Raw genomic sequence first — 17,082 nt, 5'->3', positions numbered from 1 at the left:
ACTACGAAGGGACAACGTGGGACCACCACATTCGCGCCCCATTCCTTCCCGCACGTTTCCGGAACATATTTAAAACGTAAGCCCGGCAATGACGTTGATCGAGTGGGACAATCATAACGTATGAGAGCACTACTCACATCGTCCTCCATAATGCTGCTATCCGCATGCTGAACTCCGTCCGACTTGGGTCTCCGGTTCCGCTCCCTGCCGTTCTGCAAGCGCTCCGACTGCTGCTGTCTGCGACGTGTGCCCTGCTGCTGCGTAGACCTGGAAAATGTGAAAAGATAGAGGGGAACATTAAAACCAAGCGGCTAACGCCAGGCCAGAATTGCGGTTTGGCTAAGGACCTGTAAGATGTCAAATGCAGATTTCCGTTCCCACACCCACTAAGCCCTGTCAAGGGCCATTCCATAGTGGCCTTTCTTGACCCAACTCTACCCTGGCCCATTCCAAGCAAAAGGAGCCTTGTAAGCTCGTTGTAAGTTGCATTTTTCCAGACTCAAAGGTTGTGAAAGGAGATACCTTTAAAATGGTCGCACAAGACCATTCTTATGAACCCTATGGTCTTTTTTCGAACAACAAATGGTTTGTACGGTGATTGAAAAAGACAACTTTAATTTTAATCGAAAGGTTTTCGAAAGTCCCTTGGTCCTTGTAATATGCTTATTCGATCTTGACGCTTATTTATTTCGCGTTGTGCTCGAGACAGCACTTGTATCACCTCTTCTGCCCCTTGCAGTGGCGCCCGAAGTACACGTAGGACTGAGCGTCAACCTTCAAGCATAATGAATGTTTCTGCCCATTAAACGTGATGTTCAAAGGAATACCTGTTTCATAGCTCTGGTATTCCTAATAAAAGTTTCTCTAAGTTTAACTATTCCATAAGCTTATCGTTTAAAGGTTGATTCGAGAAATTAAACATTATTCCTAAAAAAAGCCTAACAATCTTCGGAACACTCCTTCGTACCCTTGTTGTTCGCTTATCCGATGAGACTTCCGAATCAAACATGATTTGACTCTCGATCACGCCGATCTTAAATTTCTCTAAACAAACAGACTGTTGAAATTGATTAAGAGCACTTCTTTGTTTTAAATTGCTTTGGTTGCATTTGTAGACGACGATTGGGCTTTAATGAATTTTATCGTGTGCGTTCTTACAATCTTTTCCCTGTTGAACTTTTAGTTTTATTGTAATCCTCGGATTGTAACTTTGGCGCCAATATGGATTTCTACGACTCTCCAAATTTAAAGCATAACTTTGACTAGTCAATTTACTTTTGCCTCTACTTTTATTTGTTCAAAACATTTCACTTGGTTTGTATGTTCTTGTGCTGCAATTTTCTTCCAGACCCATGTTTAAATTCCTCTTTTAGAGCAACATAAATAACAATTTAAAAGAAAAAAAAACAGAGACAATATATCAAAAAACCATTTGATGCCCCGCCGAGTGCCGGTCAAAAGACCAAAAGCCATTTCACTAAGCAAAGCCTCTTCCGGCCCTTCTCGCAAATATTTGCATATTTTTCCATGCTGCGAAAAATTGACAAAAATTCAGTGTTCAGTGTGTGTGCAACGTTTCGACAAATAAAATAAGAAAAAAAGCACGCATGAGGGCAAACATTTCTCAACTGAAAGGATATAAAATATGTATTTTAAATATTAAAAATGCGATCAAATACAGGCATTCATTTTCCCTGTGCACAGAGTTACATTTTGATATTTAGTTTCTATAGCCGACGTAAAAGTTGTGCAACGCTTTTCACGTCCAACGACAAAGTTGATGATGCATTTGAAAACCAGAAATACCGCCGTAAATTTGAAAACCTGGTTGTGTGCGGTGCTATTTGGGAGGGTGGTGAAAAATCTGCGGCTTTGCCAAAATGCATTTTGCCGTTGGCTGTTTGCTTTTAACCATTTACGTTAAGCAGGGGTTCTGCACGATTACAAACATATGGATTGTTGTCCCAATACAGGCACATATATAAATTGCACAACTATGTAGGCAGATGTAATTCTGTAATTTTTGGCATGTTAAACTCCAAGCCCAACCAAACACGTAACCCAAATTGCGAAATAAACCGCACACACGTGTGCGTTGAAAACTCAGTTTGGGAGAAAGAGTTGAAAAAAGGGGGTGCCAAAGAGTGTTTGGCAGCGGGGTTGCTCGTGAATAGGGCACTCAATAGAGTTAAACGTTGAAGAGCATTGCAGACGGCGAGACTGTGAAGTTGCAAGCAGCAATCGAGGGCGGCCCTAAGCTAGCCAAGCAGGTAGCATTTAAGCGCTTTCAAGTCCAGAATAAATATCGTCCGCAGAACAACTTTTGTATGCCTTTAAATATTATAAAAAAGCCGAAAGCTAAAGGCGGAACTTATCTGCCAACTTGCCAGGCAATAGACTTGTGTTTACTTAAATTGTATGTTAATTAACGTATTAATTCTTTAGTTCAAGATAGTAGGTATAGAGTGTCACAGGTAATTTTTGTTAGTAATTTAATTATAAGAGGGAAAGAGTATACGCAAAGCTGAGCCAACTAAACAACCATAAAATTAACTTAGTGTTTGTTTTGTTTCCATTATTTTAAGTTGCTTTTCATGAACATTAAACTTTAATGCAAGGGAAAAGCAAATACAAACACAAACCGGGAGTGCAGTATAATCGAGAAAGGTTTGCCGGATGAAACACTAAGACAGCGACAATCAACGATAACACGCATACGCAGCGTAGAACGAAGGAGCAAAGATGGGCGAATAAGGACTACCATGGGATGAATCGAAAAAGTAGCTAGATAAAAACAAGACAGGATGAAGAAGCAAGTGCATGACTGACCACCACTAAAACGGTTACCACTTTACTGTAACTGAAAAGGCCCTAATATTGTATACGCCATCCTGTTCTCAAGCGGAACTGACACTTCGACTCAAGAAAAAGAAGATACGAAAGCTCCAGCCGGTAATAACTGGACAGCAGAGGCACTTGCAATTTAAATGGCCCAGGGCCGAAGGGGTATCGAGCCAGAGATTGGGCTGCGGCAATGTTGTTTTTAGGCTGCTGCTTGAACGTCGGCAAAGGGGCAAATGCAAAGTGCACAAGAAAAACTGTCAATTTGCTTTATGGTGGGGAAAGAGAAGATGTGAAAATGGACTTTATAAGTAACTTTATAATAAGAAGCGCCATTTGCAAATATTTCAGAAAAAAGCTTTCTAGCCCTGTCTTCCCATATTCTGGGGCAACTTCTTAACAATTTTTTGAATTTGGTCTCCTCTTTAAATATTTAAAGATGAGAAAATTTGTAGTTATTGTAATTTGTTGTTAATTATTGTTCTCAACTCTAAGAATGACAAATAAAGCCATTTGTCAAAAGAATTATAAGCCACTGCTATAATATTTATATTTATATATATTTACGTCATCTTTAAAGTTTAGATTTTATTCTAAGATAACTCTTTAAAAATGTAGAGTAATTTTTGACATTTGAGTTAAATCAAAGAAGGAAATAGAACTCTGCACTCAGCTCAAGATGTTCACAGCCTCTTTAAAAATAAATAACTTTCGTGCCATGCTTTTTGCACAAACACTTTACCCCTTAACATATTTACTTAAAAAATAACCCTTTCAAAAGAAATGGCCAGTCGCCCGATTTTTTTTTTTAGAATCCAGTATCTAAACCAATCAAGGTAATTCAAAATGTGTAGACTTTCAAACGAAACCTGCTCCAAAGTAAAGTGTTGACCGTTGAAACTTTTTGGTAAAGATCGCACGTCGCACTTACCCATTAGCGGGTCCATCAGTTCCAGGTCCACCGGAAGAGCCTGCTGCACCCGATGACGTCATGTCCGCAGAGGTGAGAGCCTCCGTGCCGCTTCGCTCCCGCACCAAGCGATCTGGGAACAATCAGGGGAAATTAAGCATTTAGACGAACAAGCTCATTAGGGACAGTGATGGGCAGGCAAAGCTTTTTTAAATTGGAGAACGAGGTATTATTTATCATAATTTACAATTGAAATCACACTAGGAAAACACCTTACAATAAATTCACTTTGATATAACGATACCAGCGGACCCGAGGGACGTAGTTCTGGCGTTCGTTGCGATACTTTCATTAGATTACAGCCTGGTTGCTTACATTTTCATTGTCCTTTTCCTATCTATTTAACCTACGGTTCTGGGTAAAAAGTGAATTCCGAATTTTTAATAAATTTTTTTGCACCTGAGCTGACACTTAACTGAACCCCTCCATCTGCCGGGGCTTATTTGTGAATATAAACCATTTTGAAGTCCACATGAAAACACACAAAGAATTCATTCACTATCAACACACTTGCAGAAGAATTTTATATATAAAGCTTATCCTTATTTTATTTTGTAAGTTCAATTTTTTATCTCTTTAAGAACAGCTTATTCCCATTACTGTTTGGACCACCACCTAACCCTGATTACTCACCTGCCTCCTGGCGCTCTAGCTCCTCGGCCTGCTGGCCCGGCTTGGCCTTCACCTCGATGCTTATTTCCGCGGAGCTGAGTCCGGCGTGGCAGGAGTAGACTCCGGCATCGCGGAACGTGATATCAAGTATACGCAGGGCACCCTTCTTCGACACTTTGAACTTGCGCGAACGCTGCAGCGGCTTGTGGTCCTTACTCCACTTGATTTTGGTGCGATTGTACCGCTTCACGGGGCACTTGATCTTGACCTGAGTGCCGAAGAAAACGACCCCCGCACCGCCAACTTTGAGCGTGATCTTGGTTTTCTTGGGGTCGTGCTGGATGTGTGTCGAGTTGTTTATCTGGATGACCGGCTTAGGATCCTCTGGCGGACAGGGCTTAACGTTGCAGGGTTTTTTGTCCGCCGGCTTGGCACTCGGACACATCGACTCGGGTCGCTCGATCTTGTGCTCCTGGGCCATTATCTGCTTGCACTCCACCTTGCGATCCTTGAACCCGTAGCCGCAGGTGTGGGAGCACTTGGCCCACTCACCCACCTCCCACCGAACGGGGCAATCGAGCACGTTGCAGTACTGGCGATCTGCGGGCGGCGGCTGTGGGCACATGCTGTTCGGCACCACCATTGTGTTGTCCCCTCCACGGGTTACCTCGTGGATGCACTGCACCTCGCGCGTCTTGATGCCAATGCCGCAGCTCTTGGAGCAGGGCGTGTAGTCCGAATAGTTCCACCTGGGCGGGCAGGGACGGTCGTTGCAGGTGCGAACCCTCGCCTCCGGCTTGGTCTCCGGGGCGCAGAGGAAGGGCGACACCACCCTACCATTATCCTCCCGCACGCAGTTGATGATCAGCTCCTCCACACCTCCCAGGCAGGAGGCACTGCAGGAAGTGTAGCCCTGTTCCCGCCAGACGTACGTCTTCCCTGGCTCCGAGACTCCCACTTTGATGGAGTCCCGGGGATACTGGTCGTCGAAGCCGTGCGAGGGCAGCATGCACGGATCCTCCACACATCGCTCCACCTCGTCATGTGGCTTTTTGCCCTCACACAGCGAATCATTCACGGTGGCCACCGTCCGAGAGTACTCCAGGAATATCTTGCAGTTGTAGGAACGTCGACGGACGCCTTCGCCGCAGGTCACGCTGCATGGAGACCAGTCAGTATCCTTGATGAAGCTGTGGAATACAAAGCACGATTTTTTTTGTAGTCGTCAAGCAGTATACGTGTATCATGAATAACTGGTTTTGTTTAGTTTTCAACCAACAGTGACCAGTGCACCTCATATAATCAAAAAAAAAACATGACGTGAATTTAAGTATATTAGAAGAAAGGAAGCCAATTTCCGTAAGTCTAAATCCTCGCAGCTATTGCAAAAATTAAATATTCTTTAAGGCATCTTTTTAATCCGGCTTGTTCCGACTTATTCACTACCAAAAAGGCAACATTTGAGAGATTAGTTTACGTAGAAACGTACAGATGGACGGACAGACGGACCGAATCTCCTACTGATGCTGAAATATAAATAGGGTCGGAAATGTCTCTATCAAACTTCTGACTGAATTTATAACTCACTTTGTAAGATTATAAAAAGTTGAAATGGATAAGTATGGAATCTCAGATTAAAAATCTAAATCTATTGTTTAACAAATAATAAAATAAAGGTTTTAAAAACTCCACAAACAAACAAACGTTTTAAAAACTCCACCGCTTTACAAACATAAACAAATAAACAAAACCCAGCAGTCCACACATGCCGTGATCCATGGGCAATGCCTTTGCACGTTTACCCGCACGCACGTAAATTTAATCATAAAAACCTACATCCTGCTCTATCCCACAGAGTTTCCCAGTCCCTATCTTCCATTTTGTCCATAGCTAAACAAAGTCCGTGCAACAATAGACCTCGCCACGTCCCACACATTGCATTTCATTCAATGCCAGGACACATATTTATTGAGCCCTCTACGCTTCGGCCCCAAAAAGAGTGCTACGTGAATGAATCGTTTGCGGCAAGTCGAGTAAGCGCCCGCTAGCCCTCCCCTTTGTGTTGTTTGTAGTGGAGTTTTACTTGTGGCAGGCACTGTAGTGCCCGGGCATTGTTTTGTGGCCTGAAGTGGTTTTATGGTTTCGCCGACAGTCCACAGAAATGGATTAGGGGTCAGAAGTTGACAAATCCGCTGGACAGGAGCGTTTCTACCCGTTATTGATTTGTAGTCAAATTGTAAATGCGAGTGTCGCATTAAAGTGGCGCCAAATGGCCGCAAACATCTTAGCATGGCTCTCTAAGTAGGTCAGCTTGCAGACTGCACAGAGAAATAATATTACCTAAGGGAATTTCTTTACTTCAGGAAATAGGGTAAAAGTACCTATACTGATTATTGACTTTTAAGACTGTCTCCATTTAAATGTCCCCTTAAAGATTTCAAATTTATTTGAAAATTACTTTGTACAATGCCCGAAGTCCTATAGAGATAAACTGATGTTTTTAAGCTTGGGACAGCTATAGTTGTTTTTAAAAACAAAATTGTAATAATCATGATAGGCAACATTAGCCTAGTTTAGTTTTTATTTCTGTGTCTCACCACTTTTTCAAAGATTTCAAATTTTAGGACTTTTAATAAATTTAAAAATCATGCGCATACCAAATGGTATTGATACAATGCATATTTTTTCTCTGTGCTGCTGCTGATTTCATAACCAACATGCCGCGTAGGCCAGGCGCGTGTTCAGAACTTTGTTTGCTCGTATCATTTCCCATTTTTGTTGTTTGTCTGCCTGGCACGCTGCCATCGCCAATCTCTTCATGGCCTTTATTGTTGCCGCATCGGCTTCGGAGGCCAAGGTTCTAGTGGCGGCATCAAGACGCGACTTTGTGGCGACGCCAGGCTCGAATAGTTTCAGCTTAGTGGGCATCGTAACAACAAACAATCAAGAGAAACCCATCAGAGAAGATAAGTTGAAGCCTTTTAGCGAAATAAAAAGCCGCATTTTGTTATTTCTTTGTCAACGGTCCAGGGTTTTTATTTTAATTTAATTATGAAACTTCTTTAAAGGTATTGAAAAAAAGGCGCATTATTTAATATTTGGATGTTTAAAATTACTGTTCGTAAATTACATTCAAATTCAGGATTGGCGTTCTAATACAATTGCAATTTTAAACTATACAATAATTTAATAACAATGAAACAAGTCAATAGCACTCCTACGATCGTCTTTTAGGATCACCTTTCCGTCTTTCGTAAGTCTGGGTAATGTCAAAGATTCTTAAATATAAGATGTATGGATTTTCTTTGCTTGGCAATTGACCAGAACAATTTACTGGTACCCCGACCCCAATTGACAAGTGGATGGGGATTTCCAATCAGAGGGTAATTTATTATTTGGGCTAAGTATTCCCCACGCTCCAATTATCCGACAAAAACACTCGATTCTAATGATTTCATTTAGATTAATTTCTTTTGTTTCGCTGGGTAATTAAAGTGTGTGTATGCCTAAGAGGTACTTTTGGTTGAAGTGAGTCCACAATTTGATATGTTTGACCAGGCTTATCAGCCGAATTTTTATCGTTTTCCAATAACAATGAAATGGGCACGTCAAAGCGGTACTTTAATTGTCATTAGGCGCACTTTGCCGTACTTACAATCTACTCCGGTTCCAAGTCGATACATTCCCGGCTCCTGCCCAAGGACGTGGGTTTGTGAGTTTGTCCAAAAGCCTTAACTTTAGGTGTCGTCAATGCCCAAGGACCTTATGATGAGTCATGAAGAGGGGCAATGCTGGTTGGTGTGTTGGCCAAGTGCTTGAGCCAAGTTGACTCGAGTGGCAAATAAGTGGGTGAAGATAGCGGAGAAGCACGCGGAGGTGGACCTGGCGACGCACTAAAGTTGAAATGTGTCAAGTGCTTTCTTTGGAGCAGAAGAAGAGCCCGGAGGAGCGAGAAACTCCGCTCTGGCTGCAATCGAGATAGTGGACTCAAGACAAAAGCCCCTGGAACGCACAGTGAGCCATGTCCCAAGCGACTAGGGAAGGCTAACTCCACCGAGACGGGACATAAATTTGGCACTAACAATAATTATTGAAACAGGCGAAAAGCTACCTAATGTTCAATGAGAACATCAAAGTTCAAAAATCTTGTTGTCAAGGAACTGGACCATAACGAACCACAGATATATTCGAATCAAACTGTGCATTTTTTTTTAGATTTTCAGCATTTTTATCTAAGTAAGGATTATAGTATTTTTGTATGGTCTTTTTAAGAGCGTTTGCCTATGCTACTAAAATTCTTTCTTTTAAGCGTTAACATTTTAGTTGTTATTTTTTTGTGATTATATGTACTTTAAATTTGCGGAGAAACCAGGTGAAGCCAGAGCCCAAGAAAATATACAACTACCAGTTCTTAATAGTAAAGGATCGCGCCCTACTTACGTGGGATCCATTGAGGGTACATCTGATCCGCCATTTCCTCGGTTATATTTATTATTCGAATTTCCGTTCATCAGCAGCATGGTGCGCGGCTCATCTGGGGCTTCCTGCTGCAGCCGGCTCTGCGTGCGATGGGCATAGCGCAAGGGTTGATCGGCATAGGACAAGCCCTCGCCGTCATCGGTATCCTGGCCTGATTCCAGGTCATCGATATCTTCGGCCTCATCATCCACGTCCTCGTCATCGTCGTCGTCATCCACATCCGAGCTGTCCATCTGTCGCTCCGACCGCTGAGACGGGAGTTGTAAGTTCCGTAGATGTTACAATCGATAGGATATTTGACAGGCTTACCTCGTTCAGCGACCGGCTGCTGCCCACGATGATGGTGCCAACACCTTTGTTCGCTGACCCACCGCCTCCGCCGCAGTGGATGCCAGTGGAGCACTGCTGCATGCTGCCCGGCTTGGTGAGTGGATCACATTTGGCACTCAGGCTGCCGTCTGTCGATTTGCACTCGACGCCTCGCATTTGTATTCCCTGTCCGCAGGAAACCGAGCACTGTGGGTTAGAGTGAGGGAATTTCCGTGAGCATTATAAATTATTTCAATACGTTCCCTTTTTGCTGTCATAAAAGGGCATTTGTTTGCACAAAGGATGAGGCGCAGCATGACAGAGAAGTCTGCTCCTTCGCAAATTTTTCAAGTGATGCGGCTAAAAAACAAAAAGGCAAACCCTACTGAGACTCTCTAACGCCCCACCCACGCACACACACGCAAACATTGAACCCCATGCTGCCCTGCATACAAATGCAAATCTTATAATGTTTGCGTTTTGTCGTGCCACGAGGCGTATGTGTAGCGTTCCCAGCTTCATCTCCATTTTTTATTGGTTTAATCCCACATTATCCTACTTCCACTCACAGCTTTAATGGAGCTTTAATTTGTGGCATATATTTTATTAATGGACATAAACAATAACGTGGTTTTTAATAGGCTCACTTGGCTAATGCTTTAAATTCATTTAAAACGGGAACAGTCAAACTAAAAGGTTTTGCGGCGACCTTTTCACATAAAAGAGTTTGTAAACAAAAACACAAATTTCTAATTAAGTATTCCCCGAGAAAACAATAGGCTGGCGCCATCGGCCGAACTGCATTGACAATACTACAAGCAAAAACCGAGCTGGAGGCCACCCCCCACTAACAACGACACTTTCTAATGCAGAGCAACGGCAAAGCGCCGGCAGAGTACGACGAACAGTATAAAACCGCTGTCGGCACACACAAATTGAGAAGTTTTCTAGTCTAAATAAATTACACAAATAAAGTGCTAGCATTTCATAGTATGAGTGTCTCCACTGCACTCCAATTGTCTTAATGCACGAACTCCGTTTTTCAAAAATAAAGTGGCGTCAATTAATAGCTCGATTTTTAAATGTTTGTATCATTCGATAGATTTTACCGAAGGTCTAAAATATCCCATAGTGACATGACAGACTTTTGCGATTTTAAATAAACTTGCGTTGTAGGCATATGTGCATGTCAAACCTCTTGCTTTTATAGCTTCCAAAATCTCGACGTTCATACGGAAAGACGGACGGATAGACGACGGACAGACGGAGGAGCAGACTAACGCACAGTCGGACATGGCTAGATCGACAAGCTTTGTTACGCGAATCAAGTATGTATAAACTTTAATGGGTCGGATGTCTCCTTCACTGTGTAACAAACCTCTGACTAAAATTAATACCCTCTGCAAGGGTATGAAATCGGCAGGGAAGTTTTATTATATTTTTAAAGTTCATTATGTTTTTAATATGCTGAAGTAAGGTAGTATCAATTCATTTATTTTCTATTAGCGAAAACGTTGAAAAGAAAATTGTTTTTGGGGCTTAATTTTATTTGGCGAATTGTACCAGCTCTTTTATAGAAGGCAATTGACTAACAAAGTTTTCAGCACTCGAAAAAGAAACTTTCAGAAACCTCTGTAAGGCAACCAATCTATTCAATTATATTACTTTGAATGACTTTCGTATGACTGTTTTTATCAGACTCAATTAAGTGCTTCCCTCCTTAGGCATATTTTAAGAAAGCCAACGCCTCATTTATAATCCAGGACATTTATACTTCATTTTACATTTTACTTAAACTTTAACCCCAATCTAAGCCATGAAATAATTACATTTTAAGACACCCCAAAAGTAAGACCCAGACGAAAAACTTAAGACAATTCAATTAAGCAACACATAACTTGACACCCCCAGGCGGTCGTCGTAAGTCCCGCCACATACACGTATGGTACTGAAGAGGGGGGAACATTAATAAAGTTGCAGTTTAAATGAACAGCAACCAATGCGAAAACTGTGTGTGAGTGAATTCGAAGTTGGTCACTCGAACTGGGAAGGGAAGAGGGCGACCAGACAAACTAAGCAGCCACTCCAAGTCACCGCCACCAAGTTGATTAAGTTGTACGGCTAGGGATATTTCCGAGTGGAAGGAGGGTGTCTCAGTTCAAACTCAGTCTCAGACTCAGTCTAGCGGCTAGCAGCTTATAAAGAGCCACTAAGGAAAGTAAGTTTAAATACGGAAAACGACTAACAAGGAAGGAAAATAACTTGTCTTATTCGAACGACGAATGCTCTTACAGAACCTAATAAAATTTCGACTCAAGTAATTTTGAGTCAATAAAGTTCATTACCTATCACCTATATAAACAGAATAAATTGTAATAAAACTTTAGCCAGCTAATTTGTTAAAAAAAAACAATAAAGTTTCATCAAAAAGAATTAGAAAGCGGAAATATTACAAATTTTAAATGTTAGGAATAATGTAGCTTTAAACCAGTTTGTGACATCAATTTAAACTATACACTCTACCCTTCCTGAAACCATTGTATTGAACATATTTGAGGTTTTTGAAAAATCTCAGAATGCCTAGTCCTCGCAGAGCAAAGTACCAAAACCAACTCCGCAAAAGCGGTTCTGTAGGCGCTATGCCCCTGACAAACTCTTGGGGCAAACAAGCAGCAGTGAGTAGCAGCAACCCAGACATTTAGCTAAGTATACACAAAGGGCCCAGACATAGCCTCGTCAACGTGTAACGTGTAACTTTCCACGTCTACGTCTGGGTACTCCACTTTTTCTGGCTGCAGCACAGAAAGTGCACGATTAGTGCACGACTGGCTGGGATGTGGGCTGAGGTGCTAAGGTACTTACGCCGGTCCAATCCTCGACCTCCCAATGCGGACACTCCTCTATAATGCAGGTCTCTTGTGTTGCCGGCTTGGGTGTGCGGCACATGATATCGGCAACCTGTTGGGGAGTGAGGGGAAGTGTGAGAAAACATGACAATAATGTGTTGGGCTCCTTCCCGTTCCCGTAGCCAAAATTAGCGGCGGCAAAAGGTGGCGCCGCAGGTAATAGCCAGACACTTTTTCGGCCATCCGTTGGAGTGGCCTTTTTACTCACCCTCGTTTTGATGGCGTTCGACTCCTCGGCACAGACTACCATCCGCTCACGGTAGCCGTGGCCACATAGCCGGCTGCAAGTGCTCCAATCGTCGGTTATCCAGCTGCGAATTTCAGAGGTCAAATGCAATTGGTCAGTGAGCGTTGCTCGTGAATTAGCAGAACAGAAAATAAATGAAAAATGGCAAACAGCTTTGAGTGGAAAAAAAAATTCACACGCTGCCAAATATGTTCAACCGTAAGACCTTGCGATTGGGTGTGCAAAAAGAGAAATTATGTGGCAGAAGGAAAGGACTAAAATTTAACTATACTGTTAATACGTTGGCATCACTAAATGAACTAAACGATCTGCGGGTAAACTGTAACGCAGCAAATCAACTTCGTGGAAGTTAAACCAATATAATCATACAAGAGCAACAAACGTTAAGGAACTTTGATTTAAATAATCAAAATATGAATGTAAAAAATTAAATGTTCAATCAGAACACTTAAATACATAATAAATTGGTTATTTATTTTCACTTTTTACCTATAAACTGAAGGATTGATAAACTTTAATAAAAACAAGAAAGGAAACAAACTTCGGCAAGCCGAAGTTCACATACCCTTGCAGCTATTGCAAAAATTAAATATTCTTAAAGACATTAAAATTATGATTTACTTGCGTGTATGTTTAAAAGCATTGAAGCTATGATAATTTGCACCTCAATTATTTAAGTAATTATTTTAATAAAATTAAAAGCGTAATTCTGAACTGTCAAATAATTAAATTGTCAAAAAGAATTTCTAAAAAATATTACAAAACAAAAAAGTTAATTTTTTTTAAATTTTTTTTTATTGTTCTTAGGGGAGCTTTATGTTATAGTAGTCCGATTTTGATGAAATTTAAACCGTAATTTTGAAATATTTAACCATTACTAAATGTCGAAGAACTAAAAAAAAAAATTACAAAACACCAAACTTATAATTTTTTGTCATTTATTTTTCCGATTGTTCCTATATGCTAAGTCGTCCGATCCGGCTCGTTCCGACTTATATACTGCCTGCAATAGAAAGACAACTTTTGAAAAAGTTTCATGCAGGTAGCTTTAAAACTGAAAGACTAGTTCGCGTAGAAACGGACGGACAGACGGACGGACAAACGGACATGGCTAGATCGACTCTCCTAGTGATGCTGATCACGAATATATATACTTTATAGTGTCGGTATATATACTTTATACTGTCTCCTTCACTGCGTTGCGAACTTCTGACTGAAATTATAATACCCTCTACAAGGATTAAAAACCGGAGAGCGTAGAATTCAGAAGTCCAGATAGACAAAATCTAAAACATAATTGAAGTCTACACCCAAGGGCGAAGTCGCAGCAATAAACAAGAATTCTAATTCAGCGCGAAAGACGGAGATTTGTTTTTTGGTTTTGGTTTGCAAAATGTCACCAAAAGATAAACAAGCGTGAGTGTGCTAGCCAAAAAAAGGAGCAAAAAAGGAAGGACGAATTACGAAAGCGCCCCCAGCGCCATGATACTATGTGCGCGTTCGGCTCCTGGGCAATAACAGTGTGCTTGGGATGGCTATCAAAACGTGCACACGATAACCGACGCAATTTAAATTTATAGCTGGCCAGGTGAGACAATAGCCCAATATGCACTGAGACAAACGTTTAAGTCATTATTTTCAAAAAAACATTATTTAATCTGACAAAATGAAAAACACTGTTTTCCATTTTGACATTAATTAATTTTTTTAATATGTTTGTTCCCATGGGAGCTGTATGATACACTCGGCCGATTTTGAGATTTTAACGGATGGACAAGCAGACGGACGTGGCTAGATCGACTCTCTTAGTGATGCTAATCAAAAATAAATACACCTTATAGGGACGGAAACGTCCCTGCACTGCTCTTTTGCCTGAAATTACAATTCCCTTTGTTAAGAGCACAAAAATGTGTTTTAACCTTTTTAGTATATAATACCTTAACCTAGAAACTTTAAAAATGGTGTACCTATTACTTTACCTAAGTCTGACTTTCTGACTTTCGCATTTGTATTGTACCTAGATCCAAAAAAACTAGTTACTTTCCCACTGGTTGTTTTAAAGGATATTAATTTTGGTCGAAGCTTGCTTTCTTTCTGGCTTTGTTAAACTTAATTACTCGTTTTTGACCGACTGCGCTATTTTATGTACTTGTATTTTATTGTGGTTAATAACAGAAGTGTATTTTAACGTGGTTCATAACCACTGTGACGATGAGCAGCGGAAAGAGTGCGCAAGGAGACTAACTATATAGCCGCAATATTGACAATTAGCAAAATACAATCTGATCTAAAAAAAAATTATACAACAATCGAAATGTATAGCTTTTATACAAGACTTTTAGATAGTCAATTGGATCAGTATAAATTGGGTTGAAAATGCGAAGAACATTTTGAGAATACTGGAGCTGTTGGAGGTGGTTGAGAAAAAATTCCATATTCAAGCGCGCCAAATAAGAAGTTAATAATATAGAAAATAAAAATAAATTAAATTTTGTAAGTTAAATAAATAGTAATCGTCACATGATAAAAAATAATTAAACTTATATCTTATAATTATAAACTGTATTAGACATACATTCGTCGCAGTATAGCTGCGGCTGCTTAAAGAATATGTTTTGGTGGAATTGGTGTTGGAGTAAGAGTGTGGGCCTTAGGCAACTGTGGTGGCCGATGGCCGACAGCCATGCCCCGCAGAAACGAGTACTTACCGCGGAGGACAGCTGTGTGTATTACATTGCTCCACCGACGCCTCCGGTCGATTAGTAAGGCTGCAGAGCGTATCATCGACATCGGCGTTGGTTAGACGATTCCTGCATAAAGGACGAGCCATTTTGTAACCTGCGAGTCAGAAGACAAAAGAAAAGAGGAATGTTAGTAAAGGGAAAAATTGGAAATCGCATTCGACTGCCAGACGACAGCAAAATTTTCTTTTTTTTGCTTTTGTTTTAATTTTTTTCCTCTTTCTTTTCGTTTTCAGATGCACTTTAAAATCAATAAAAGTCAAGAGCTGCCGAAAATGAGTGCTGTAAAGGAGGGGGAAGAGGACTGCTTGTGCAACTTTAATGTCACTTAAGGCACTTAAGTCGGTCGCAGAAAAATACAGAAAGTGTACTGCTTGTAGCTTAGCAAAATAAATAAATAAATTTGAGAGTGTATATCAATAGTTTGGGAAAATCAAAGAAAGGAAATATATATATATAATAAATATAAATATCAAAGGTTTTTCTTATTTAAACGTCAATCTTTCATTAAAACACTGGGCTACATTGCCGGTTTTGTTAGTTCTTTAAATTGTAAAGATTTTAGAAACAATAGATTTTAGATTTATTTATTTTAAGGTACAAAGTCCTAGCGGTCAAATCCATTTCTCAGACTAAATGGGTTAAGTGTCAGCTGCTAGCTGGAGAGAAACGGGCATCTGACCAAGTCAAAGGGATGTTAGAAGGGAAAAGCTCCCAAAAGCGCAACCGGAAATTGGCAGATGGCGAAATGCAGCCAGCGAAGGACCAGAGTCGATGGAGGTTAGGGGGAGCAGAAACAAGGGAGTCGAACAATGCATAACGTCAAAACGATCTGTCAGTTTGAAAAATCGCTGGAAGCTTCTAGCCCTCGGATACGTTCTGGTGCCCTTGCCTCCGATTCTGGTATGAATACTCCCTGGGTGAGCAGCTGTGACGCTGATTTTGCAGCTATTGAACTGCGCTTATAAGCTTCATTGCCAGTGTGTGTTGGTGGGGGCCATGGCAATGTCATCGTCACTGAGCTTCTCCGACTTATCCTCATCAGCTTCTCCTCCCGCTGACTGCGTATTCATGGCACAATTGGCTTAAGGCAATTGGTAATATCCTTTCATGGCATTTACGTCAATTGTCGAAATCCACAAAGAAGTCATTCCCAGCGTCAGACTGCATTCTTGAAGGACGGCGACAGGAATGTGAGTGGCGCAGGAGCACGACTCGAGCAAAACCCGGTCCATGAACCATTGGATTTGTAACGCTTACAGCACCCAGCAGGTTGTCAGTCTTGAGCCCCTGAAAGCCCCAAAACCCTGCAGATTTTAATAATCTATTTATCCTTCTGATTTTATTCGCGCTTGTATATTTCGCCCATCCATCTTATAATTTGTTTTCGTTTTATTTGATACTTAAACCCTTAATTTTAGGACATTTCTTAGCCTATTTGTTTTTTTTTATTTATAATTAAATCTAAATTTATAGGGGACTAGGCTCTGTGTGAATGGGAAGTCATAAATAGCCTTGTATGTCTGTGTCTATAAATTTCATTTTAGGGAGAAAGAAATGTATTTTGTATTGTCTAAGAACTATCTCATTTCTATACCCGATACTTGTAGAATAAAATGGTTTATTGCATTCGTTGAAACGTAAAAACGTATATATATTCTTGATCAGGTGTAGAATTAGGAAATTCTCATGGCCTTAAGTATTGGACTAAAAGTGTGAGGTTCGGTCTATCTATCCGTAGAAACAAAAATGTTTAAAATCGCTTTGAAATAAACTTGCACAGCTTAAATCTCTAACTCTTAAAGTTTCTGAGATATCGACGTTCATACTGACGGATAGAAAGACAGACCGACAGATGGCTAGATCGACTCGGCTTTTGATCCTGATCAAGAATTTATATAATTTATAAGGTCGGAAACGCTTTCTCTTCCTTTTGCATACTTTTCAACGAATACAATATACTTTTTCTCTACGAGT

General features: G+C 40.8%; 1 protein-coding gene and 2 long non-coding RNA genes across 10 annotated transcripts in view; 2 read left to right on the top strand and 1 right to left on the bottom strand.

Annotated features, from left to right (window-relative positions):
• LOC128253448 (protein madd-4) overlaps window positions 1-17,082 on the bottom strand; it is a 67,597-nt gene that overhangs the window by 15,560 nt on the left and 34,955 nt on the right. For all 8 annotated transcript variants that reach the window (XM_052981837.1, XM_052981840.1, XM_052981841.1 and 5 more), the window contains exons 8-15: window positions 15,073-15,202; window positions 12,326-12,428; window positions 12,074-12,169; window positions 9,212-9,418; window positions 8,864-9,150; window positions 4,445-5,613; window positions 3,773-3,884; window positions 138-267 (exon numbers count right to left, since the gene is read on the bottom strand). In XM_052981837.1, the coding sequence (XP_052837797.1) occupies window positions 138-267; window positions 3,773-3,884; window positions 4,445-5,613; window positions 8,864-9,150; window positions 9,212-9,418; window positions 12,074-12,169; window positions 12,326-12,428; window positions 15,073-15,202 (2,234 nt within the window). The remainder of the gene's footprint in view (window positions 1-137; window positions 268-3,772; window positions 3,885-4,444; window positions 5,614-8,863; window positions 9,151-9,211; window positions 9,419-12,073; window positions 12,170-12,325; window positions 12,429-15,072; window positions 15,203-17,082) is intronic.
• Window positions 2,598-2,933, top strand: LOC128253453 (uncharacterized). Its single transcript, XR_008267452.1, has 2 exons — window positions 2,598-2,667; window positions 2,728-2,933. It is a non-coding gene; the product is annotated as an uncharacterized LOC128253453 (long non-coding RNA).
• On the top strand, window positions 15,643-16,410 carry LOC128253452 (uncharacterized). The gene is made up of 3 exons (XR_008267451.1): window positions 15,643-16,025; window positions 16,087-16,202; window positions 16,263-16,410. It is a non-coding gene; the product is annotated as an uncharacterized LOC128253452 (long non-coding RNA).

Source organism: Drosophila gunungcola, assembly GCF_025200985.1.
Source record: "Drosophila gunungcola strain Sukarami chromosome 2L unlocalized genomic scaffold, Dgunungcola_SK_2 000008F, whole genome shotgun sequence".
Lineage (NCBI taxonomy): Eukaryota > Metazoa > Arthropoda > Insecta > Diptera > Drosophilidae > Drosophila > Drosophila gunungcola.
The sequence above is the reverse complement of the archived record's forward strand: the minus strand, read 5'-3'. Positions and strand labels throughout refer to the sequence as shown.